This window comes from Panthera onca, chromosome X (genome assembly GCF_046562875.1).
Source record: "Panthera onca isolate mPanOnc1 chromosome X, mPanOnc1 haplotype 2, whole genome shotgun sequence".
Lineage (NCBI taxonomy): Eukaryota > Metazoa > Chordata > Mammalia > Carnivora > Felidae > Panthera > Panthera onca.
In genome coordinates, this window is record NC_138357.1 from 57,903,760 (window position 1) to 57,931,006 (window position 27,247).

General features: G+C 35.3%; 1 protein-coding gene across 3 annotated transcripts in view; it reads left to right on the forward strand.

Annotated features, from left to right (window-relative positions):
* The window catches only part of CHM (CHM Rab escort protein), a 246,400-nt gene that overhangs the window by 82,734 nt on the left and 136,419 nt on the right, over positions 1–27,247 (forward strand). For 2 of the 3 annotated variants that reach the window (XM_081793306.1, XM_081793308.1), the window contains exons 5-9: positions 2,018–2,405; positions 8,405–8,521; positions 9,032–9,152; positions 10,332–10,557; positions 11,451–11,483. In XM_081793306.1, the coding sequence (XP_081649432.1) occupies positions 2,018–2,405; positions 8,405–8,521; positions 9,032–9,152; positions 10,332–10,557; positions 11,451–11,483 (885 nt within the window). The remainder of the gene's footprint in view (positions 1–2,017; positions 2,406–8,404; positions 8,522–9,031; positions 9,153–10,331; positions 10,558–11,450; positions 11,484–27,247) is intronic. The other variant, XM_081793307.1, reaches the window with a different exon arrangement.

Below are 27,247 nucleotides of genomic sequence, written 5' to 3' on the forward strand. Positions count from 1 at the left end.
TACTTCCTACCTTCCTCTATGTGGCCTCTTCTCCCCTTCTAGTTGTGTCAGTCCTCAGGTTGATTTCTTGGGTATTCAGAATGATTTGATAGTTATCTAGTTGTGTTTGATAAGATCAGCCTGGGGTCCTACTATGCCGCCATATTAGCTCTTCTCCTCAACATTTTATTTCTTAATATTTAAGTTAATGTTCTTTCATTGTACCTTTTTTAGTATAGTGTTTATTGTATTAATTTTAATAAGACATTTTATTAAATTTACTTAGGCTTTTGAGTTATAATTTATTGCTTTTCCTGGCCTCATATCTTTTATTTTCGACAAATTCAGTAAGTTTCATATTTAAGTGTGTGTGTGTGTGTGTGTGTGTAGGCAATGAGAAACCATTTATTCATCAAGCATTTATTAGATAGCACGTCTATAGAGCAGTCAGTAGGTGTTGTGAGGGACACATAAGAAGACATGTTAGGGTTTTCCCTGAGGGGAGTTAAAGTCTACTTCAGAAGGTAAAGCATATACTGGACAACCAAAGGACTGGTAAAAAGAACTGATAAATAAATGCAAGGTAAACTGCATTGTATGTATTGTGGGGGCATGGAGTAATTAGAATGATATATATGGTTGGTTTAAGGAAGATTTTTGGAAATATTTAAATTTTTTATAACAGATTATTAAAATATGTGATTATTTTTGAGAATGGGAGAATTGCCATGTTATGGGGAGTAAGATGAATAGCCCAGGAAAAACAAATAATATGAGCCAAAACATGGAGATTAGACTTGATTAAGAGTTAGAGATGGTATGTCAAAGCAGAAAAGATGAGACCAGAAAATTGTGTATAAAGAGGGTGATTTGGGTTAGAGGCAGGAAGATTTTATGGGGTAGGTTTAGAGATCATATAAAGAAGAGCTGATATATGTTCTTGAGCAATTGGTTAGCAGATGTTTACTTCCCAAGACCTATTATATATTGTTGAGTAGCAGGGAACTCAATGAAGTATAGGTTCTGTGGCAGGTAAACCCTCTAGGTGAAATGCATGATGCAGATAGACTGAACAGGAGCCAGTTTTATCAGTGAAGGCAATATGGACTTAGAATGTTAGTAGTAGTGTAACTTTGAAAGTGGGACTTCCAGTAGAGTAATAGACACTAATACAAAAAATATAGCAGGAAAGAATACAGAAAGATCCTCTTAGATACCACATTGTGATAAACCAACTTAAACTTTATGACAGACTTTTTCTAGCTCTGTCACACCATCAATAATAAAAATAATAATCTTTAGGGGTGCCTGGGTGGCTCAGTTGGTTAAGTGTCCGACTTTGGCTCACATCATGATCTCATGGTTCATGGGTTCAAGCCCCGCATCAGGCTCTGTGCTGACAGCTCAGAGCCTGGAGTCTGCTTCAGATTTTTTGTCTCCCTCTCTCTCTGCCCCTCTCATGCTTGCTCTCTCTCTCTCTCTCTCTCTCTCTCTAAAAGAAATAAACATTAAACAAATAATAATCTTATTATTAATCTTATTACTGTGACAGACTTTTTGCTTGTGATACCATGATGATTAATTTATTAATCTTCAAAACAATCATATATAACACCCATATTATAGATGGATAATTAAGGTCAGAGAAGATAATAACTTTTCTGAATTCACAGAGTTATCTAATCACAGGGTCAGGGTTTGAACCTTGTGCTGTTTATTCTGAAGCCTGTGCTCATAAGTACTTTTGATTTGTTTCTAAAATATAATTGCCCTGTTTGCCTTAAATTCTCAGAAGTGTACATGAGACATGCCCTGTTAAACTCTGAAATCTTTATGTCTATTTTTCAAGTATCAATTATATTTCATGTTGTGTTGGTACCTTAACAGATGAGTGTTTATTGTGTGGTTTACATAAGGCAAAATGTATACTGAACTTGATAATATAAATGGGGCAAAGAAATAAAAAATTGCCATTAAAATAATATAAAAATGGAGTCAGTACGATTAGCAAAAGTGTATTGTTATAATTTCTCATTAGTCAGGATTTGCATGAAGATGTTGAAGAAACCGGTGCACTGCAGAAAAATCATGCTTCTGTGACATCTGTGAACCCCACAGAAGGGGAACATTCTGCCTATCTGCCTTCGGAAGATGAGTCGTCGTGCACTGTGAGTTGTCAAATGCCCACAGAACAAACTCCAAACAGTGATCTAGAGAGTTCCCTAGAAATATATGATGTTGAAGCAACAGGGGAAGAAGGAAAGCGTTGTGATGATAAAACTTGTGTGAAGTCAGCTTCAGAAGAAGAAACAAGTGAAAATGTGCTTACCACAGAAGACACCACACTGCAACCAAAGAAAAATAGGATTACTTACTCACAAATTATTAAAGAAGGCAGGAGATTTAATATTGATTTAGTATCAAAGGTAAGTGCCAGTTTTCATCATCTTATAATAAAACAATACTAATTTTTAGTTGATTGAAAATAGCATCTGGGACCATATTCCCAATTTTCATAATTTTATTTTCTGAAGCGTAAAACATATATTTTATAAAGAGATAGTATCCAGAAATTAATAATTCAGTTAAAATATTCTTTAAATATGGTTAAAATGCATTAAAAAATGCTCAGTACTATATCACAATGATACTTTTATACTGGAGCACAGAGTCTACTCTAATATTCTTCTGCATAGACACTATGAATTCTATCAAGAGAAAAATTCTAACAAACCTAATTAAAAATTCATGTTATTTATAGTTAGTTTATTAAATGAACTTGTTTTCAGCTCGTCTATATAGTAACTATTTTAACAACTATTCACAACTGTTAACAACAACTATTTTAACAATGATGATAAACATTCTAAGTCAATGCATTTTTGAAAATCATCTATTTAGATATGAGGGCTTTGGAGGATAATTTAATTGTGGGGGACAGGGAGGGTGGGAAGAATGCAATATCTGGTTATGTTTCAATCCTTAACTCTAATGTTAGGCCATTGTGACTTCAGAGGAGGTACCTGAGTCTTTGGAGGGTATAATGTTGTATTGGGTTTATAGGAAGCAAGGTTAATATAAGTGCAAAAAGAATAGAAAACCAGTAAGATAAAGGATAATGGTCTTTAAGTTAGATATAGGGCTTGGAGAAAGTAGAAAGAAACAGACCAAATCACATAAATTGGGAGTAAGCAATAAGAAATTAAAAAGAAGTATGGGAGGGTAGTAAGTAACATTAGAGTTGTCTCAGACTAGGCTTTTCAATTTAATGTGCTCTCTTGAAGTTCCAAGTTACAGAATAGAGAGACTAATCAATTGCATGTTCCCCACATTTTGCTGATACAATCCCAGTACTCATACTACTGCTCTTTTTTTTTTTTTTTTAACTTTTTTAAAAAATGCTTTTATTTATTTTTGAGAGACACAAAGAGGCAAAGCAGGAGTGGGGGAGGGGCAAAAAGAGAGGGAGACACAGAATCTGAAGCAGGCTCCAGGCTCTGAGCTGTCAGCCCAGACCCCGACTCAGGGCTCCAATTCATGAACCGCGAGAACATGACCTGAGCCGAAGTCGGACGCTTAACCCACTGAGCCACCCAGGTGCCCCATACTGCTGCTCTATTTGAACCTGATGCCTAAAATTATGACTATATTTTTATTACTCTTTGCTTCTTTCTATCACATAGCTCTCTGCGTCTGATTCTGTCCTGGTCTGAATTGTCCTGGTCTGTCCTGGTCTGAATTCATATTTCTGTACCATCTATTCCACCTTCTCCAGCTACGATGATCCTGCCACACTTTGAAATCTAGAATTTTTTTCCATGTTACCTTGGCATTGATTTCTTTTTTTTTTTTTTTTTTTAATTTTTTTTTTTAACGTTTATTTATTTTTGAGACAGAGAGACAGAGCATGAACGGGGGAGGGTCACAGAGAGAGGGAGACACAGAATCCGAAACAGGCTCCAGGCTCCGAGCTGTCAGCACAGAGCCCGACGCGGGGCGCGAACCCACGGACCGCGAGATCGTGACCTGAGCCGAAGTCGGATGCCTAACCGACCGAGCCACCCAGGCGCCCCGGCATTGATTTCTAAGTAGCAGTTTAATCATATTTTACTAATAGTCTTCCTGTTTTCATGATTAGAAAATAAGTTTTACCAAACCAAAAACAGAACAACAAAAACCTGAAGTAGTCATGTAACAAATGGGTTTTGTTCTGAGAATTTCATTTTTAATTAGTTACTTGGGATTTGGAATGCCTAACATAAGTGATGATATAAGTATTGGTTAAGAACCAATGCTAGTTAATAATAGTCTAACCCTTATGGTAGCTGAAATAGAGTATAAGTATTACAAAGGAAAATGGTAGAAGATGGTGCTGTATCAATTTTTGGAATTAGTGTAGGAAATTATTCACTTGTATAAAAGAAAGTGAATGTTGATTGTAGTAGAGGCAGAGATTATTTGATTAGATGCTGAGACATTTGAGGAGACTTTAAAGGAGATTTCTGGGTATTTTCATGACTCTGAATGGTTCATAATAGTGGTTCTTTTAGGGTAAATTAAACACCGATGTGTCTAGAGGAATCAAGGCAGTTGTACTTTGCCCTGCATAGTTTCCATGGTGTTATATATTTAAAAAATAATAATAAACTCATTCTACAAAAGTAGAAGTGACTAAAGAATGTTTAACCATCATGGGGAGCCTGGGTGGCTCAGTTGAGTGAGCATCCGACTTCAGCTCAGGTCATGATCTCACAGTTCGTGTGTTTGGGCCCCACGTCGGGCTCTGTGCTGACAGCTCAGGGCCTGGAGCCTGTTTCGTATTCTGTGTCTCCTTCTCTCTCTGCCCCTCCTCTACTCATGTGCTTTCTCTGTCTCTCAAAACTAAATAAATGTTAAAAAATTAAAAATAAAAAAGAATGTTTAACCATAACAATATAAGAGGTTTATTATTATTTTTTAATGTTATTTAATTAACATTTATTGAGTACCTGCTGTGTGGAAAGCAGTGTATTCCATGATATTGGGATAATCAGTTACTCTTTGGAAATTCTATTCAAATTTCAGTTATTGCATCTAAATTTAGGATTGCCAAACACACCTATATTTTTTAAATTTATTTATTTTGAGGAAGAGAGAGAGAGACCGACTGCAAGAGCATGCACAAGCAGGGGAGGGGCAGAGAGAGAGCGGGAGAGAGAATCCTAAGCAGGCTCCATGTTGTCAATGCAGAGTCTGAAATGGGGCTAGACCCCATGAACCGCAAAATCATGACCTGAACTGAAATCAAGAGTCGGATACTTGACTGAGCCACCCAGGTGCCCTGCCAAATATCTGTTTCAAGCCCTACTTCTTTCCAGTTTGATGTCTCCAAACAACTCGACATTTCTGCATGCTTCTATCTCAAGGTCATGGTGGTAAAACTGACACGTAACTGTAGTGCTTTACAGTTTACAAAACACATCCACATATATAGCCTTTTAAAAAGTAGTCTTATAAGGGTGCCTGGGTGGTTCAGTAGGTTAAGCATGCGACTTCGGCTCAGCTCATGATCTCATGGTCTGCGAGTTTGAGCCCTGCAACAGCTCAGAGCCTGGAGCCTGCTTTAGATTCTGTGTCTCCTTCTCTCCCTGGCCTGCACTCTGTCTCTCTCAAAAATAAATAAACATTAAAGAAAAAGTTAAAAAGTAGTCTTATAGCTTAGGGGAGGTTATTTAATAAAATACTTTATAGTATTATACTGTTTAATAGAAATCAAAGTTGAAGTTCTTACAATTAAAACTCATTTCTAAGAAACTCCGTACCCTTAATAATTATGGAACCACATGCCAAGTGAAGCAAAAAATGATTAATTATTAAATCTCATTCTCCATAGTTTAATCAAATTGAATTATTCTTTTTTATTTATTTTTATTGAAGTATAATTAACATACAATGCTGTATTAGTTTCAGGTGTAGAACATATTGATTGAATAATTCTATACATTTCCTCATTGATCACCATGATTACTCACCATCTGTCACCATACAACATTATTACAATATTATTGACTATATTCCCTGTGCTGCACTTCTCATCTCCATGAGTTGTTTATTTTATAACTGGAAGTTTGTACCTCTTAATTCCCTTTATTTCACCCAACTCTACCCACCTCCCTCCCTTCTGGCAACTACCAGTTTGTTCTTTGTAGTTTAGAGTCTGTTTTTTGGTTCTTCATTTGTTTTGTTTTTTAGAGTACACAGGAATGAAATTATATGGTATTTGTCTTTCTCTGACTTATTTCACTTAGTATACTACCCTCTAGGTCCATCCATGCTGTTGCAAATGGCAAGATTTCATTCTTTTATGGCTGAGTAATATTCCATTGTGTATAAGTATATATACATACATACATATATATTGTGTATGTGTGTGTGTGTGTATGTACACCACATCTTTATCAATTCTTCTATTTTTTTAAGTTTTTTTTTTAACGTTTATTATTGAGAGAGAGAGAGAGAGAGAGAGAGAGACAGAGGATGAGCAGGGGAGGGGCAGAGAGAGGGGGAGACACAGAATCTGAAGGAGGCTCCAGGCTCTGAGCTGTCAGCACAGAGCCCGACGCAGGGCTCAAACTCACAAACCGCGAGATATGACCTGAGCCGAAGTCGGTTGCTCAACCAACTGAGCCACCCAGGCGCCCCATATCCATTCTTCGATTGATGGATACTTGGTATTCTTTGACCTCTCATCACTAATTTCTTTTAGATCACTTAAAGAGTGGTGAAAAAGAGGCTTAGGTTTAAATACCATACTTACTTGTTACTACTAATTAAAACGTGTTTTCACTCTTCAGTGTAATCTTAAATGCATTATTTTAAACCCAGCATTAAATCTTAAGCTTCATTGGATCTTATTAAGTGAAAATACATCTTTTGTTTGATGTATTAATATTTGCGAAATATTATGACTACTGAGGGATCATTGAATTTCAAGTATTTGTTTTTAAACAAATTAGGTATTTGAATTACCTGTTTTTTTTTATTATAATTACAGAATTAAGACTTGGCAATATATTCCTAGAAACTTGGGCTATATCAGCTGTGTAGGATATTAGGCTGAAGGTAATGAAATAACATGGTGTATTTACTCAGAGTAATTGGATTACTTAAAAAAAAAAGCAATGTCACTTTTGTTCTGCACAATGCTGGACTAATAGTTTATAAAAATTCACTAAGTGATACTGTTATGCATAGTCTTTACCGACCTTTTGGATACTCAAAACTAATGGTTTGGATTAATTTCCAAAATTCCTTTTTTTTTTTTGTAGTAAAGCTAATTGTCCCCCCCCCCCCCATTACAGATGTAACATTTACATTTTTAACATTTATTGAATTATAGACACTTAAAGGTATATCAGTGTAGGGCGTAGCCAGATCTGTTACAATTAACCATGTAGTTAAATTTATAACATGCTAGATAATACTGTTGAAGTTGTTTTTGTCTTTCTGATATCAGTTATAAGACATGTGAAAGATTAAATCAATTCTTCATGTGCATGCTGGCAATAACCATCATTCTCACTTCTTGAAAAAGACGTGCCTCATATGAATCTAGACTACTAGGATTATAGGGGGACCTTATAATTCAGTTCTTTTGGTGGCAATACATAGCCAATCTTTTTCTTTTTGGTCGATGAGGAGGTCCAGGGAGCTGGTTTCTTTTAATTTTTAAAATTTATTATTATTAATAATTTTTGAGAGAGAGGGTGTGAGCAGGGGAGGGGCAGAGAAAGGGGGGACAGAGGATCTGAGCGGGCTCTGTACTAACAGCAGCAAGCCTGATATGGGGCTCCAACTCATGAACCCTAATGCTCAACCAATGGAGCCACCAGGAGGCCCCCTGGTTTCTTTTTAATAACCACCTGGCCTTATGTAAGGATACAGTCCCTTATTTAAAACCCTTAGGCATGGTATGTTCTGTTATTTAGATTAAAAAAATTATTTTAGAAAGCAATACAGTACATATGTTGATATGCTATATATGATGTGACATTCTTAGGGTCTGAGGAGGCACTTTATAATTAAACCTATCAATATTTTTGCAGTCAAATATATGAATATTCACAGTAAGTGGGGCAAATAGAGAAGAGCCTTATATCAGTTTGGGTCATTTTATTGCCAAACTAGTTATGAAAAACATTGTATTCCAGAGTTTTTTGGGTTTTGAATTTCAGATAATCCAGAGTTTTTGGGGATTTTGAGTTTTAGATAATCAACCAATTGTAAACCTGTTGTAATTTGTGTTCTGTACTCCAATATTAATAAGTATAATGCTTTTTAACAATATTTTAAAATATAACTAAATTATGTATCTCTATTTAGTGTTTATCAATTTTTCCACAATTTTACCTTTTATTTCATACTGTAAAATGTTTTCTTTGTACAGCTGCTGTATTCTCGAGGATTACTAATTGATCTTTTAATCAAATCTAATGTAAGTCGATATGCAGAGTTCAAAAATATTACCAGGATTCTTGCATTTCGAGAAGGAAGAGTGGAACAGGTACTTTGCTGATCAAGTATTGTAACTGGGTATGAGCTTAAGTTATTATGGTTTGTTTTGGAAGGATAAACAAATAAGATTATTATTTTCCTGGCAAAGCAGCAAATTCCAATCCTGCATGGTAAATGTAAATAGTAAGAAATTACTCAATTAAAACTTCTTGTGTTAATTTTTGCATAAGTTATTCTGCAGCCTGATGTTTCTGTTAAGAAAATGTTAATTTCAGGCATTATTGCTCGATTTGAGCTGTCCTTTGTTCCCAGGTAGAGGTGACATGCCATTGGCTTTGTAATGGCATAAGGAGGAACTTGGCAGAACTAAGTAAGAGAGCTCACAAGTTAATTAGCTTTGAGGTCAACAGAGATGTCGTTAGAACTGATGGAAAGTAACATGAAACAGCCTGACTAGAATGGTAATAATGATCTTGTTATAGTTAAAGGGAAAAAAATGTAATTTGGAATACTTCTATCACTAGGAAGCAGTTTCCTAACTTAAAATCATGTTTTTTAGGTTCCTTGTTCTAGAGCAGATGTCTTTAATAGCAAACAACTTACTATGGTAGAAAAGCGAATGCTAATGAAGTTTCTTACATTTTGTATGGAGTATGAAGAACATCCTGATGAATATAAAGGTATTATTTTCCATTAAATTGTGTTCTCTAATCATTTGAACTTTCTTATTTTAATATGCTTGCTCTGATGTAGTGAGCCACTCATTACTCTTTTAAAGTGCATTCTTATTCTCTACTATCCAGTAGGTTAGCCATTACCAACATGTAGCTATTTAAATTGAAATTAATTAAAATTAAATAAAATTTAAAATTCAGTTCCTCAGTTGGACTGGCCATATTTGAAGTGCCCAATAGCCATAGAACATTTTAATCATTGTGGAAATGCTGTGCTGGGTGTTAATTTCTATTCTTGCTAATTAAATACTGCTGTCAACTGGTTCTTCATAGAAGATATTCTCTTTTAATTGTTACATTATTTTTTTATCAGTTAAGAAATGTGTATTTTTTTCATTTTCCCAGGATTACTTTTGCCTGGTATATTGAATTATTCATTTTGACTGATTAAGAAAAAGAGGCTAGATGGTATGGGGAGTGTGAACCATCTCAGTAAAATTTTATAATTTGTTTTTTTTTCTTTTGTCATGGAATTGTGTTTCCTACCATTAACAGTCCAATTAATTACATTTTTTTTTTCTGTTCTTGCTTTAAATGAGTAGTTTTTAGGGGTCTCATATCTTTTGAGGTATAAGACATTAAAACTGATTCCATTAGCCACACAGAAATTAGCTTCATTACTTTTTAGTCATAGTTCATTGTTCTTAGTTTTAGTAAAAAATACACCTTTCAAAAAATCAAGTACAACTCTCATTGTTTTCACCAAAAAATTGGCCAATATCATTTGTCATATGTTTCATTTGTCATATTTAATATTTCCAAGTATAATTATTAACATTATTCTGCAGTTTTAATGATAATAAAGTAACATTGCCAACTATGGAACTCTATTTTGATGGTTAATGAATGATTGAATGTTTTTCTAGTTTTAAATCTGTAAAATACTAAACAAAGATACGCCATTTAAAGCTTAAATATTGTGTCGTCAGTACAGTCAGGATAGAGAGATTGTTTCTAGCCTGTCCCCCTGCCCTGGGCCTAAAATCTGTGATCTCTGTCCAAAATATAATATTACCACCTGGTTCCTTTGCCAAGTGTCTTAAACAGGCTTGATCTCTTTTGTGCAGTCGTTTTAAATTGAAGTTTGGTTCTGATTTTAACTGATAAATTTTCATCTTTTCATAGCCTATGAGGAGATTACATTTTCTGAGTATTTAAAAACTCAAAAATTAACCCCCAACCTCCAGTACTTTGTCCTGCATTCAATTGCAATGACATCAGAGACAGCCAGCAATACCATAGATGGTCTCAAAGCTACCAAAAACTTTCTTCACTGTCTTGGGCGGTATGGCAACACTCCATTTTTATTTCCTTTATATGGTCAAGGAGAACTTCCTCAGTGTTTCTGCAGGTAAGACTGGCATTGGTTCTCTTGTTTCTTTTTAAGTTAATACTTAAATAACAGATGAAGATTTATTTATTTTTAAAGCTTATTTATTTTTGAGAGAGAGTGCAAGCTAGTGAGCACATACCAGCAGTGAGGGACAGAGAGAGGAGAGAGAGAATCTTAAGCAGGCTCTGCATTGTCAGCACAGAGCCTGATGCAGGGCTCTATCTCATGAACCGTGAGGTCATGATGTGAGCCAAAATCAAGAGTCAGACGTTTAACCTACTGTGAGCCACCCAGGCGCCCCACAGATGAAAATTTAAAAACAAAAATGACATTTATTCAAGATTTAGTATATGCAAACATACTTGTTGTTTTATTCTTTTATAAATCCATATATTGGTCTACCTACCTGTCTAAACGATATATTCAGTTTGCCTGTTTTTGAACTTCATAAAATAGAATTCTACTGTAAATTCCTTATTTCACTCAATATTATGTTTCAAAGCATCATTTTTGTTGTGTATAATTATAGTTATTTTCATTGCTATGTAGTATTCCATTGTGAATATTTCATAATTTATTTTTCTGTTTTTCTTTTGATGGATACAGGATGTTTCCAGTTTTTGTTTTTGCTGTTATTAACATCCTTGTGTGTGTTTCAGGATATGCATGCTCAAGAATTTCTCTAGCACACATATCTAGGAGTGGAATTCCTAAGTCATGGGATATATGAATGTTCATACAAGATAGTACCCAGCTTTTTCTCCAGAGTATTGTATCAATTTACTTCCCCCAGCAGTATATAAGAATTTCCATAGCTTTACATTTTGCCAACATTTGTTATTAGATTTTTAAGTTTTTGTCAATCTCACATAAAATATCTTCTCATTGTACCTTTATTTTGCATTTCCCAGATCACTTAATGAGGTGGAACGTCTCCTCATATGGTTATTGGATATTCATGTTTTCTCTTTGGGGAAAATGCATGTTCATATGTTTTGCCCATTTGTCTATTTGGTTACTGTGTTTTCCTTATTGATTTGTAGGAGTTTTTATTCTGAATATTAATCTTTTCTTAGTTATATGTGTTGCATGGAGGTCATTGAGATTAATGTAGTCAAACATAACAATCTTTTTTATACTTAGCACTTTTAGGGTAGTGAAGCATAGTAGTTTAAAACCTGGACTGTGGAGGGGCGCCTGGGTGGCTCAATCGGTTGAGTGACCGACCTCAGCTTAGGTCATGATCTCAACGGTTTGTGAGTTGGAGCCCCATGTCGGGCTCTGTGCTGACAGCTCAGAGGCTGGAGCCTGCTTCTGATTCTGTGTGTGTCTCTCTCTCTGCCCCTCCCCCACTCATGCTCTGTCTCTCTCTGTCTTGGAAATAAATAAACATTTAAAAAAATTAAAAAAAAAATAAAACCTGGGCTGTGGAGACAGACTACCTGGATTTAAGTTCTGGCTCCTCCATTTATTAGCCATGTAACTTTGAGCAAGTTTCACATTTTCTCTAGTATGTTTTCAGAGAATCAGCTTTTGGGATTTTTGATTCTTTCTGTTATAGCTTTGTGTTCCTAGTTCATTAGTTTCCATTCTTTACCATCTCCTTTATTTTGTTTTCTTTGGATTTTGTTCAGCTCATCCCTCCTCTTTTCTGCCTTCCCAGTTCTTAGGCTGAAACCCAATGAGTTAAACATTTTTATTCCTTATTTTCTAATTAAGCATTTAAAGTGATAAAATTCTAACTATTGTTTTGACTCTTCACAGTTATTATGTATTATTTTCATTATTTTTTAGTCCTAAGCACCTTAATTTCTATTATGATTTCTTCATTTACACATAAGTTGTTAAGAGAGGTTTTAAAATAGCCGATTTGGTAGATCCTTTTTCTCTAACCATCTAATTTTATTGTAGAAAATTAAGTTGTATCTGGAAAATATGTTTTTATGGTATTAATACTTTAAACTTTATGACTTAGTATGTAATGTTTTTATAATTTTTCCATTTGTGCTCAAGAAGAATGTGTTTAGTTCTAGGGCTCAGGGTTCTCTAATTACGGGTCTTAGAGTTTAGTAAGTCAGGCTTTGAGTTGTAATTTTCAAATTTTATTGAGGTTTTTTTTTCCTTTGGTCTACCAGTAATAAAGTGTTTTGAAATCTCCCAATATGATGTTTGGTTTTTCAGTTTCTCCGTATAATTCTATCAGCTTTTACCTTATATTTATTTTGAGGCAATTTATTAAAATAATATAAATTTGTAACTTTAATCTTTCTGATGAATTTAATATTTTACATGATTTTCTGGCTTTCTCTACCCATAATAATGCATTTTTTAACTTAAAGTCTACTTTGCCTGGTATTCAAATAGTTACTCCAGTTTATTACTATTTGCCTGTTATGTCTTTCTCCATCTCTGTTTTTCAACCTTTCTAAGTCTATATTTGGGACTATAAATAGCAGATTATTACATATTTTTCATCCTGTATGGCAATCTCAGTTTTTTACCAAGCAGGATGAGTCTTGTTAATAGGAGTCTATTCCTTCCTTCTGAAGTATCTAATTTTAAAGTTCCTCTAGTTTACATCTGTTGGCAGTAAATGCCTAGTTTATGTGTATATGAACATAAGTATTTTTTTGCCTTTTTGTCTTGAGTGAAGATTTGTGAGGTAAACATTTCTAGGTTGGCATTTCTTTTTTCTCAGTACTTTAAAATTCTATTCCATTGTCATTTGGATTCCTTTTTGCTGTTGAAAAGTTGATGTCAGCCTAATTGTCATTTCTTTATAAATGATACTTCCTTTCACTTAAGTTGTTTTTAAGAGTGTCTGCTTTTGGTGTTCTGCATTTTCACTACAGTGAATTTATATGTTAGTTTCTTTGTATTTATATAGCTTGGTATAGGTTGAACCATATATAATTAACAATATTAAACCATTTTGGCCTATGATTCCATATGGTTCAAACAACTGCAATGTATTTCCTCTGTGAATTGTCATGTATCATTTTGGAAAATTATCAGCCAGTATCTTAGCAAATAACATTTTCCTTCATTGTCTCTCTTCTCATCTTTTTGGAATCCTAAATAGAAATGTTTTAGAATTTAGCATTCTCTCATCCCTACTTCTTAGTCTCTATTTCATACTTTATATCTCCTTGTTATTCTGGCTATATTCTGGCTGCTTTATTGAGATCTCTTTTCCAGTTTAGTAATTCTCTGTACTTCTGTAAAATCTGTAGTTTAACCCTTGCATTTTTTTTACCTCATTTAATTTTTCATTTGTAGAAGCTCTGCTCCTCTACTCAAATCTTTCTTGTCATCGATTGATATTCTCTCTTGCTTGTTCATTTTTTTCATATATTTGACATTCTGCCATGTATTGTTTCTGTTGATTCATGTTATTGGTTTAGTTTCTTGTGCCATGCTTATCTTTGATAGTTTATATTTGATTAGTTTTAATCTTTGGAAATCTGGGGACCCAGATTAAGGATGCTTTCCTTCAAGGATTATTTGTGTTCGCTTCAGCCAGAAGGCAATAAAATTTGGGACCGTTTCAGCTCTTTCAGGGGGAAGTTACTTGATAAAGGAGCCCCAGATACAGCTCCCACACTGATGAATACAAGCAAGAAGACTTTTTTTTTTAACATAAAGGTAAAGCTTTATTAAAAAGGCATTTATTAGAACAAGCTGATAGTTACTAGATGGGAAGTGGCTGGGGGAATGGGTTATATAGGTGATGGTGATGAAGGAGTGAACTTGTGATGAACACTGGGTATTATATGAAAGTGTTGAATCACTCTTTTACACCTGAAAATTTAATTACACTGTGTGTTAACTAACTGGAATGTAAATAAAAACTTAGAAAAAAAGAAAATACATCTCTTAGTGACATGACTTTTTAAAAATGTGGTTCATGTATCTTGGGAAGAAAGTTAGTTATGGCTAGAATGAAGACTTGCTTTTGTTTTTAAATAGCAGTGTTTTTTTCTTAAAGCTTTGAATTCAGCTCAGGGTTTTTACTGTGTGTGTGTGTGTGTGTTTGGGTTTGGGTTTGGGTTTGGGGTTAGGGAGTTTCTTGCAGACATTTCACTTATTGCCTTCAATCTCAGCAATGAAGTAAAAATTAGTTTAATATAAAAAGTCATTTTTTGTTAGAAACAAGAGAACCCTTCAAGGTGTGCAGTCCAGTATATTGCTGGAAGTAGATATCCATGTTTCTTAACCATGTGGTTGACAAATGGAGGTGAGAATGTTACAAATTTGAAAGTAATTTACTTCTGAATAGGATAGGTCTCTATGTTTCCAGAAGAGCTCTTCCTCCTCCAATTACTTGCCAAAGTAGACATGAATAGGGAGTGTCATTTCCCACAGGACCAGAGGTCCTCCTATCAATTTAAATTAAAAAGGAAGAGGGAGGCTCTATGTTTTTTTTTTTTTAAACTTTATTTATTTTGAGAGAGAGAGAGAGAGAGAGAGAGAGAGCGAGCATGAGTGGGGACGGACAGAGAGGAGTGAGGATTCCCAAGCCTACCAGCACAGAGCCCCATGCGGGGCTCAATCTCAAGAACTGTGAGATCTTGACCTGAGCCAGAACCAAGAGTAGGACCGATGCTGAACTGACAGAGCCACCCAGGTGCCCCTATGGTTTTATTAATCGTTCTTTTCCTCTTCCTGTGGCATTGCCTGATTCAGAAGGAGTCACACTGTTTTCTCTTGTGTTGCCACCAACTACTCACTCCTACAGAGCTTTTAGGTAAGGAATACAGCAGAAGGAACAGATTACTGGGCAGTGAGTAGAAGCTCACTTGTTTACTTACTAGCCTTTTTTGAAAATGAAATATTTAGCCTCATTCCTATTTTTCCGCTAAATCCCTGTATTTCCTTTCCTAACTCAGATCATATCTTGTAAATAGTATCTGGTGTTTGTTTATTTGTAATTTGTGTTTGTTTTTTGTTTTTAATTTGAAGTTTATTTATTTTGAGAGAGTGGGAGGAGCAGAGAGAGAGAGAGAGAATCCCAAGCAGGCTCTCCCTGTCAGTGCAGAGCTTCATGTAGGGCTTGAACACATGAACCCTGAGATCATGACCTAAGCTGAAGTCAGATGCTTAACTGACTGAGCCACCCAGCTCCTCTATTTGTTGTTGTTGTTGTTGTTGTTTTTTAACGTTTATTTTTGAGACAGAGACAGCATGAACAGGGGAGGGTCAGAGAGAGAGGGAGACACAGAATCTGAAACAGACTCCAGGCTCTGAGCTGTCAACACAGAGCCCAATGCGGGGCTCGAACTCATAGACCGCTAGATCATGACCTGAGCCGAAGTCGGACGCTTAACCGACTGAGCCACCCAGATGCTCCCCTATTTGTTGTTTTTAAAGAAAAAGACATTGAAAAGTTTTGATTGTCTTGTACTGTTATAAACCTCATAATGAGACCTATATGTGTTGAATCCTAAGCAAAGAAGACATTTTTGCCATAAAATGATTGCAACCTCTTTCAGAGTGAATTGTTGCCAGCCTTCCATATCTTTTTATCCTCTGCAGAGCCTATCTCAGAATTCTGTGTACAGTTCAGATTTAATATTTATTATAAAAATTATACCTCACCCTCCAATTTGAAGTGATTCTTTCAGGAGATTATGTAATTAAATGTATATATGTGTAGATAGATAATTGATTAAAAACAAAACAAAACAAAAACTCCTATGTTTGAAGTAGCATATTAAACTTTTGGGTGATTCTTTGGTAATTAAAGTAACTCTGAGGTCTTCCTATGTAAAAGTATATATAAAATATGTACACACTAATACACATACACATATATATGTGTGAATTGTAATAAAAATGCATTTACCCAGCCTAGGTGTATTAACTTAATTTTATATTTGATTCTCTACACAACACTTTATAATTTCATATAAGTATTGTTTTGTTTATATCCTAAAGTAGTAACATTGCTACCATCTATACATCATAGTCCGCACTTTTTACCACCAGGTTACCAGAATGAAGTGTCACCTGTTCTGTGATTTCTAACCACCATTCTATATTCTGGTTTATATAAGCCCCTTAAGCATTTCTCAGCCAATTACAGTGGGTTCTCATCAAGGCTATTATGAATGGCATGCATATTTATGTGAGGATTCAAAGACATTTGCAAGTCATATCCTTGCATTCTAAGTGAATAACATTTTAACTATTAGAGTTCACTTTCATGAATAAATGCTCTTTGATTTTTTTTATCAATTTAAATAGGTAGATTATTTTGAGTAAAGAATATGAAGCTTATTTATTGTACTAGCTACTACTCATTAATATGTCATAAATTGAACCACTTTGGAAGAAAAGTCATTGAAATCTATCTATTTTTTTAGTATAGAATTATCCCTCCCATATATTAGTTGGTTAATATTTTTTTCTGGCACACTGTACAAGTTATGTATGCAGTGTATATGGTTTTAGACTCTCACAATATATCTTCCAAAGAGAAGTCCTTTTTAAGCTCTAATTTATTTCTGTTATCTGTGTGGTTGGTAACATAGCAGCCTTTAGAAATACTTTCTAGTTCAGAATAGGTTTCATATACTGTGTGATAACCTGTAAAATTGAGCAGTACCAGCGGAATCAAACAAACATTACATTTTTTTATATTTTCTTTATTTATATATAAAGTTTATTTATTTATTTTGAGATAGAGAGTATGTGCACACAAGCCGGGAAGGGACAGAAGGAGAGACAGAATCCCAAGAATGCTTCACACCATCAGGGCAGAGACCAATGCCAGGCTCACACTCGCGAACTGTGAGATAATTACCTGAGCTGAGATCAAGAGTCAGACACTAAACCAACTGAGCCAGCCAGGCACCCCATTCACTTTTTTAATAAGTAGACTTATACTGCCCAGAGATTGTTACTTGTTTTTTGTAAAAAGAGTGTGTTTAACTGATAATTTACTGGGTAATTCAATCTTCCATTCTTTCCGTGGCCTAAATTTTCTTTTTTCCCTTTAATGTAGTAAGATTCTTAAAACATAAAGGATGAATTTTTTTAACTTTTAAAATGTAATATAAATATTGTGCATACACATGCACATATGAACACCACCAAATACTTTTTACTAGGTGTTAATACTCAAGTGACATTTTTTGAGTACTGATAGTGTGGAAAATCAAATAGATCAAGATCTACCTCAGGAAATTGTGGAACACAAATTGATCTCTAACTTAAGTTTTTAAAAAGAGAGAATGAGAGAACACCAAAGTCCAAAATATGTAAGTAACTTCCTCAAGATTATAGGAACAGCATGGAAAGACAGGAAAGGGAATCTCACATTTGATACATTCATTCAGTAGTGGCTTGAAGAATGATGCCTACAAGGGGCCACAAAGATGCTATGGTGATTTTGTTATAATCCAGGACATTGTTTTTTAATATAAATTGTAAAGCATTTTATACTGTTTTATGTTTTTCCTCAGCTTTAGTCCAAAGTCCAAGAACAAAACATACACATTACCAAGTATTTATTGTTACATTTGGAGAACACATTAGCAAACATCTTTCAGACCAAAGTAACCTGCCTATTTTATTCTCTAATAACCAACATTTTTTATTCAGGGAATTTTCAGAAATCTAAGAGACATTTGTTCCCCACCCACCAAAACAAGTTACTCCAGACAGCACAGGGGAAGTGCCCTGCAGTTCCGTCCCACCGCAGGGACTATCCAAAATGATGAAACGGAAAAATTCTCCTCAAAAGAAACTCCAGGAATTAGCGGCAGCTAATGAATTGATCAAAAACGTTTTAGGCAATATAACGGAACAAGAATGTAGAATAATAGTCATAAAATTAATCTCTGGGCTTGAAAAAAGCATAGAGGACAACAGAGAATCTATTGCTACACAGATCAAGGGACTAAGAAATAGTCATGAGGAGCTAAAAAAAATCCTATAAATGAGGTTCAAAATAAAATGGAGGCGACCACAGCTTGGATTGAAGAGGCAGAGGAGAGAATAGGTGAATTAGAAGGTAAAATTGAAAAAGAGGAAGCTGAGAAAAAGAGATAAAAAAATCCAGGAGTATGAGGGGGGAATTAGAGAACTAAGTGATGCAATCAAATGGAACAATATCCATATAATAGGAATTCCAGGAAGAGGAAGAGAGAGAGAAAGGGGCTGAAGGTGTACTTGAATAAATCATAGCTGAGAACTTTCCTGATCTGGGGAAGGAAAAACGCATTGAAATCCAAGAGGCACAGAGAACGCCCTTCAGACGTAACTTGAATCAATCTTCTGCACGACATATCATAGTGAAACTGGCAAAATACAAGGATAAAGAAAAAATTCTGAAAGCAGCTAGGGATAAACATGCTCTAAATATAAAGGGAGACCAATAAGACTAGTGGCAGACCTATCTACTGAAACTTGGCAGGCCAGAAAGGAATGGCAGGAAATATTCAATGTGATGAGCACAAAAAAATATGCAGCCAAGAATGCTTTATCCAGCAAGTCTGTCATTCAGAATAGAAGGAAAGATAAAGGTTTTCCCAAAGAAACAAAAACTGAAGGAATTCATCACCACGAAACCAGCCCTACAAGAGATCCTAAGTGGGATTCTGTGAGTTAAATGTTGCAAGGACCACAGAGTACCAGAGTCATCACTACAAGCACGAAAGCTACAGACATCATAATGACTCTAAACCCATATCTTTCTATAATAACACTGAATTTAAATGGACTAAATGCTCCAACCAAAATACATAGGGTATCAGAATGGATAAAAAAAAAAAAAAACAAAACCCATCTATTTTCTGTCTACAAGAGACTCATTTTAGACCTGAAGACACCTTCACATTGAAAGTGAGGGGATGGGGAACTATCTGTCATGCTACTGGAAGTCAAAAGAAAGTTGGAGTAGCCATGCTTAGACAAACTAGCCTTTAAATTAAAGGCAGTAACAAGAGATGAAGAAGGACATCATATAATAATTACAGGATCTATCCATCAGGAAGAGCTAACAATTATAAATGTCTATGCACCGAATATGAGAACCCCCAAATATATGAAACAATCACAGACATAAGCAACCTTGTTGATAAGAATGTGGTAATTGTAGGGGACTTTAATACTCCACTTACAACATTGGATAGATCATCTAGACACAGGATCAATAAAGAAACAAGGGCCCTGAATGATACACTGGATCAGATGGACTTGATAGATATATTTAGAACTCTGCATCCCAAAGGAACATAATATACTTTCTTCTCGAGTGCACATGGAACGTTCTCCGAGATAGATCACATTCTGGGTCACAAAACAGCCCTTCATAAGTATACAAGAATTGAGATCATACCATGCATAGTTTCAGACCACAATGCAATGAAGCTTGAAATGAAGCACAAGAAGATTCTGGAAAACCTCCAAAAACATGGAGGTTAAAGAACACCCTACTAAAGAACGAATGGGTCAACCAGGCAATTAGAGAAGAAATTTAAAAATACATGGAAACAAATGAAAATGAAAATACAACAAACGCTTTGGGATGCAGTGAAGGCAGTCCTGAGAGGATAATACATTGCAATCCAGATCTATCTAAAGAATCAAGAAAAATGCCAAATACAAAATCTAACATCACACCTAAAGGAAATAGAAGTAGAACAGCAAAGACACCTCAACCCCAGCAGAAGAAGAGAAATAATAAAGATCAGAGCAGAAATAAACAATATAGAGTCTAAAAATAAATGTAGAGCAGATCAATGAAACCAAGAGTTGGTTTTTTGAAAAAACAAAATTGATAAACCTCTAGCCAGGCTTCTCAAAAAGAAAAGGGAGATGACCCAAATGGATAAAATCATGAATGAAAATGAAATTATGACAACCAATGCCTCAGAAATATCAAGCAATTATCAGGGAATACTATGAAAAATTATATGCCAACAAACTGGACAACCTGGAATAAATGGACAAATTCCTAAGCACCCACACACTTCTAAAACTCAAGCAGGAAGAAATAGAAAATTTGAACAGACCCATAACCAGCGAAGAAATTGAATCAGTTATCAAACATCTCCCAACAAATAAGAGTCCAGGACCAGATGGCTTCCCAGGGGAGTCCTACCAGACCTTTAAAGCAGAGATAATACCTATCCTTCTCAATCTGTTCCAAAAAATAAAAAGGGAAGGAAAACTTCTAGACTCATTCTATGAAGCCAGCATTACTTTGATTCCTAAACCAGACAGAGACCCATCAAAAAAAATCAGAACTACAGGCCAATATCCCTGATGAATATGGATGCAAAAATTCTCAGTAATACACTAGCAAATCAAATTCAACAGCATATAGAAAGAATTATTCACTATGACCAAGTGGGATTCATTCCTGGGCTGCAGTGCTGGTTCAGCATTCTCAAGTTAATCATTGTGATACATCACATTAATAAAAGAAAAGATAAGAACCATATGATCCTGTCAATCGATGCAAAAAAAGCATTTGACCAAATTCAGCATCCTTAATAAAAACCCTCAAAGAAGTTGGGATAAAAGGAACATACTTAAACATCATAAAAGCCATTTATGAAAAGCCCACAGCTAATATCATACTCAATGGGGAAGAACTGAGAGCTTTTCCCTGACATCAAGGAATACAACAGGGATGTCCACTCTCACCACTGTTGTTTAACATAGTGTTGTAAGTGCTATCGTCAGCAATTAGACAACAAAAGGAAATCAAAGGCATCAAAATTGGCAGAAATGAAGTCAAGCTTTCACTTTTTGCAGATGACATATTATACATGGAAAACCCAACCGACTCTACCAAAGTCTGTTAGAACTGATAAATGAATTCAGCAAAGTCACAGGATACAAAATCAATGTACAGAAATCAGTTGCGTTCTTACACACTAATAATGAAGCAACAGAAAGACAAATAAACTGATCCCATTCACAATTACACCAAGAAGCATAAAATACCTAGTAATAAACGTAACCAAAGATGTAAAAGATCTGTATGCTGAAAACTATAGAAAGTTTATGAAGGAAATTGAAGAAGATACAAAGAAATGGAAAAACATTCTGTGCTCATGGATTGGAAGAATAAATATTAAAATGTCAACACTACCCAAATCTCTCTACACTTCCAATGCAATCCCAATCAAAATTGTGCCAGCATTCTTCTGGAAGCTAGAACAAGCAATCCCAAAATTTGTATGGAACCACAAAAGACCCCGAATAGCCAAAGTAATATTGAAGAAGAAGACCAAAGCGGGAGGCATCACAATCCCAGACTTTAACCTCTACTACAAAGCTGTAATCATCAAGACTGCATGGTAGTGGCACAAAAAGACATATAGACCAGTGGAATAGAATAGAAACCCCAGAATTAGACCCACAAAAGTATGGCCACCAAATCTTTCATAAAGCAGGAAAGAATATCCAATGGAAAAAAGACATTCTCTTTAACAAATGGTCCTGGGAGAACTGGACAGCAACATGCAGAATGATGAAACTAGACCACTTTCTTACGCCATTTACAAAAATAAACTCAAAATGGATAAAGGCCCTGATGTGAGACAGGAAACCGTCAAAACCCTAGAGGAGAAAGCAGGAAAAAAACCTCTGTGACCTCAGCCGCAGCAATTTCTTACTTGACACATCCCCAAAGGCAAGGGAATTAAAAGCAAAAGTGAGCTATTGGGACCTCATGAAGATGAAAAGCCACTGCACTGCCAAGGAAACAGTCAACAAAACTAAAAGGCAACCAATGGAATGGGAGAAGATATTTGCAAATGACACATGGGACAAATGGCTAGTATCCAGTATCTATAAAGAGCTCTCCAAACTCCACACCCGAAAAACAAATAATCTAGTGAAGAAAATGGCAGAAAACATGAATAGACACTTTTCTAAGGAAGACATGCAGATGGCCAACAGGCACATGAAAAGATTCTCACCATCACTTCTTATCAAGGAAATACAAATCAAAACCACATTGAGATATCACCTCCTGCCAGTCAGAGTGGCTAAAATGACCAAGACAGGAGACTGTACATGCTGGCTAGGATGTGGAGAAACGGGAACCCTCTTGTGCTGTTGATGGGAATGCAAACTGGTGCAGCTCCTCTGGAAAACAATGTGGAGGTTCCTGAAGAGATTAAAAATAGATCTATCCTATGACCCAGCAATAGCACTGCTAGGAATTTACCCGAAGCATACAGGAATGCTGATGCATAGGGGCACTTGTACACCAATGTTTATAGCAGCAATTTGAACATTAGTCAAATTATGGAAAGATCCTAAATGTCCATCAAGTGATGAACGGAGAAAGAAATTGTGGTTTATATACACAATGGAATACTACCTGGCAATGAGAAAGTATGAAATATGGCCTTTTGTTGCAACGTGGATGGGACTGGAGAGTGTTCTGCTAAGTGAAATAAGTCATAACAGAGAATGACAGTATATGTTTCACTCTTATGTGGATCCTTTGAAACTTAACAGAATACCATGCGGGAGGGGAAGGGGAAAAAAAAAAAAAAGGTTAGAGAGGGAGGGACCCAATATATAAGAGACTCTGAAAAACTGAGAACAAACTGAGGGTTGATGGGATGGAGTGGAGGGTGGGTGATGGGCATTGAGGGGGGCACCTGTTGGGATGAGCAGTTGGTGTTGTATGGAAACCAATTTTACAATAAATTTCATTTAAAAAAAAATCTGTGAGACATTTGTTAAACAGATCAACATATTAGAAAGCCAAGAGAAGTATTAAAATTGGCCAAAAATTATGCCAGTGGAAAATTTTATGAATTTATCTATTCCTTTGCATGTGAAGTCAGAGCAAAATTGAGAAGGCTTCTTTTTTTTTTTTTAATTTAAATTTTAGTTAACATATACTCCAATATTGGTTTCAGGAGTAGAATTCCATGATTCAACACTAGCATACAACACCCATTGCTCATCACAAGTTTCCTCCTTAATAGCCATCACTTACTAGCCCAATTACTACTCACCTCCCTCCATCAATCCTCAGTTTGTTCTTTGTCTTTAGGAGTGTCCTCTGGTTTGTTTTCCTCTCTCCTCTTACCCCCTTTCCACACGTTCATCTGTTTTGTTTCTTAATTTCCACAAATGAGTGAAATCATATGGCATTTGTCTTTCTTTGATCTATCTCATTTAGCATAATGCACTTTCCATCCACGTCTTTGCAAATGGCATGATTTCATTCTTTTAGATGGTTGAGTAATGTTCCATTGTATATGTATACCACATCTTCTTTATCCATTCATCAGTCAGTGGGCATTTGGGCTCTCTCCATAGTTTTGCTAATGTTGATAGTGCTGCTTTAAACATTGGAGTGCATGTACCCCTTTGAATCTGTATTTTTGTATCCTTTGGGTACATACCTAATAGTGCAATGGCTGGATTGTAGGATAGTTCTATTTTTAGTTTTTTTGAGGAACCTCCATACTCTTCTCCAGAGTGATTACCCCAGTTTGCATTCCCATCAACATTGCAAGAGAGTTCTCCTTTCTCAGTATCTTCTCCAGCACCTGTTGTTTCTTGTGTTCTTCATTTTAGCCATTCTGAAAGGTGTGAGGTGGTATTTCATTGTGCTTTTGATTTGTATTTCCCCGATGATAAGTAATGTTAAGCCCTTTTCACATGTGTGTTAGCTAGCTGGATTTCTTCTTTGGAATAGTGTCTATTCATGTCTTCTGCCCATTCCTTAACTGGGTGTTTTGATTTTTGGGTGTTGAGTTTGATTAGTTCTTTATAGATTTTGGATACTAATGATTTATCAGATATCAGATGTGTTGTTTGCAAATATCTTCTTCCATTCCATAGGCTGCCTTTTAGTTTTGTTGATTGTTTCCTTTGCTGTACAGAGCTTTTTATCTTAATGAAGTCCCAATAGTTCATGTTTGCTTTTGTTTCTCATGACTTCAGTGATGTGTCTAGTAAGAAGTTGCTCTGGCTGAGGTCAAAAAGGTTGCTGCCTGTATTTTCTCTAGGATTTTGATGGTTTCTTATCTTACGTTTAGGTTTTCCATCCATTTGTTTATGGTGTAAGAATGTGGTCCAGTTTTATTTTTCTGCATGGTGCCGTCCAATTTTCCCAGTAGCATTTGTTGAAGAAACTTTTTTTCCGTTGGATATTCTTTTCTGCTTTGTCAAAGATTAATTGACATATAGCTGTGGGTCCATTTCTGGGTTTTCTATTCTGTTCCTTGGATCTATGTGTCTATCTTTATGCCACTACCATACTGTCTTGATGACTATAGATTTGTAATATAGTTTGCAATCTGAAATTGTGATGCCTCCAGTTTTGTTTTTCTTTTTCAGGATTACCTTGGCCATTTGGGATCTTTCGTGGTTTCATACAAATGTTGGGATTGTTCTAACTCTGAAAAATGCTGGTGGTATTTTGATAGGGATTACATTAAATGTGTAGATTGCTTCGAGTAGTATAGACATGTTAACAATGTGTGTTCTTCCAACTCATGAGCATGTCATGCTGTTCCATTTCTTTGTGTCCTCTTCAATTTTTTTCATAAGTGATTTATAGTTTTCAGAATCTTTTACCCTGTTTGGTTTGGTTTATTCCTAGATATCTTATGCTTTCTGGTGCAACTGCAAATGGGATCAATTACTTGATTTCTTTTTCTGCTGCTTTGTAAGTCAGGTTGACGTTACAAATGTTATAACCAAGATGCGAACCCAAATGGAGGCCATAAAAATAAGGTTGGACAAGGCAGAGGAGCAAATTAGTAAATAAAATTATTGAAAATAGGAAGCTGAAAACCAGAGGGAAACAAAATGGATCCCAGAAATAAACTTAGAGAATTCAGCAACTTATTAGAATGGAAAAACATTCATATCATAGGTCTCCCAGAAGATGAAGAGAAAGGGGGGCAGAAGGTTTATGTGAGTAAATTGTAGCTGAAAACTTCCTTAATCTGGGGAAGGACAACAATCATTAAAATCCAAGAAGTGCAGAGAACTACCATTAGATTCAACAAAAACTGACCATCAACAAGGCAGATCATAGTAAAATTCACAAAATACACAGACAAGGAGAGAATCCTGAAAGCAGCAAGGTAAAAAACAGCCCTTAACGTACAAGGGAAGACAGATCTGTCCATAGAAATTTGACAGGCCAGAAAGGAGTGGCAGGATATAGTCAACAGTCAACATACTGGATATAAAAAAATACATAGCCAAGAATATTCTATCCAGCAAGGCTGTCATTCAAAATAGAAGGAAAGATCAGGAGTTTCCCAAACAAAAATTAAAGGAATTTGTGACCACTAAACCAGCCCTGAAATAAGTTTTAAATGGGACTCTTAGAGTTGGGGGCTGGGGGCAAAGTCCAAAAGTAACAGAGTAGAAAGGACCAGAGAACATTAATCAAAACATCAACTCTAGAGATACCCTTCCACTCCCATAAGTATGGGTTAGATTATAGGTCTAGATAGTTTAACAGTACATTATTTTTTTTCCCTTTAGCAGCATTTTCCTTAATTTCTTTTCTTGTAAAAATCTCCTGACTATTCTGGTAGTAATATAACAAGAAAAATTTAGAAATTAAAGAATGCTTTTATATTATTTTGACTGGTTGTCTAATTTTATTAATGGGGAAAGATAAAAAAGACTGAGTCTAGAAACCAGATATCTTGGTATGCATTCTTCATGACTTACCTCTTATATGATTTGTAAACATTTTCTGAAAAAATTAAAAGGAGACAATTAATAAAAATATTCTTATTTTGGGGGGTTTTAAAAATATTTGTGGTCTTTGTCAGCTTTTAACAACTTATAATTTGCTATGACTTCTTAATAGTCACTTTGCAAAAATAAATAAATAAATAAAAATAGACTAGAATAAGGGCTATTCTTAACAGTGTTTTAGAAACATGTTCCTGTTCTGTGCCCAGCAGGAAATACCAGTTTAGATGAATAAAGAAATTCTTTCAACTTCCCATATTTTACCTAATAGATAAAGGTAAAAGGAAAAACATCATGAAGCAATAAATTTCCCCTCTATCCCTATAACTTGTATGTGTGCATTTGATAAACATTAATGTAGATGAGCCCAGTAGCAGTTAGATTTTATATGTTTTGGAGGCTGGTTAGCATTTCTCTGTTTCATGCCCCCAACACCATTGGTTTCCTCCCATAGTGTCATAGATAGAACTCCATGATACACCTAAATTATAGGTGTAGGAACTGGACCTATATCTAATTGGTATATTTGACCAGTCCAAATTGTATGTATGTGTAAAGCTTGATTTTTGAATTGAGCCTTAAATCTTTTGAAATTGGATGTTAACAATTTGCCTAAGTGAATTCAGTAGAAACATAAATTAAATGAACATTGAGTACATAAATCATAGGTTAAGAAATATTTTCATTGTGGCTCACTACACACTGTTGTTTTGCAACACTGCAGCTGACTAGATCTGCATTGAGATATGCCAAAGGTTCTTAATCTAGGGTTCAAGGGTCCTTAGAACTTACATACAAAATATTATATGTGTGTGTTTATGAAAAGAATTCATAGTTTCATCGGATTTTCTTAGTCATTCAGGACCTAAAAACAAGGATTGAGGGCCACATACACCCCAATGTTTCTATTGATAATAGCCAACGTATGGAAAGAGCCCAAATGTCCATTGACAGATGAATGGATACAGAAGATGTGTGTGTGCGTGTGCGCGCATGT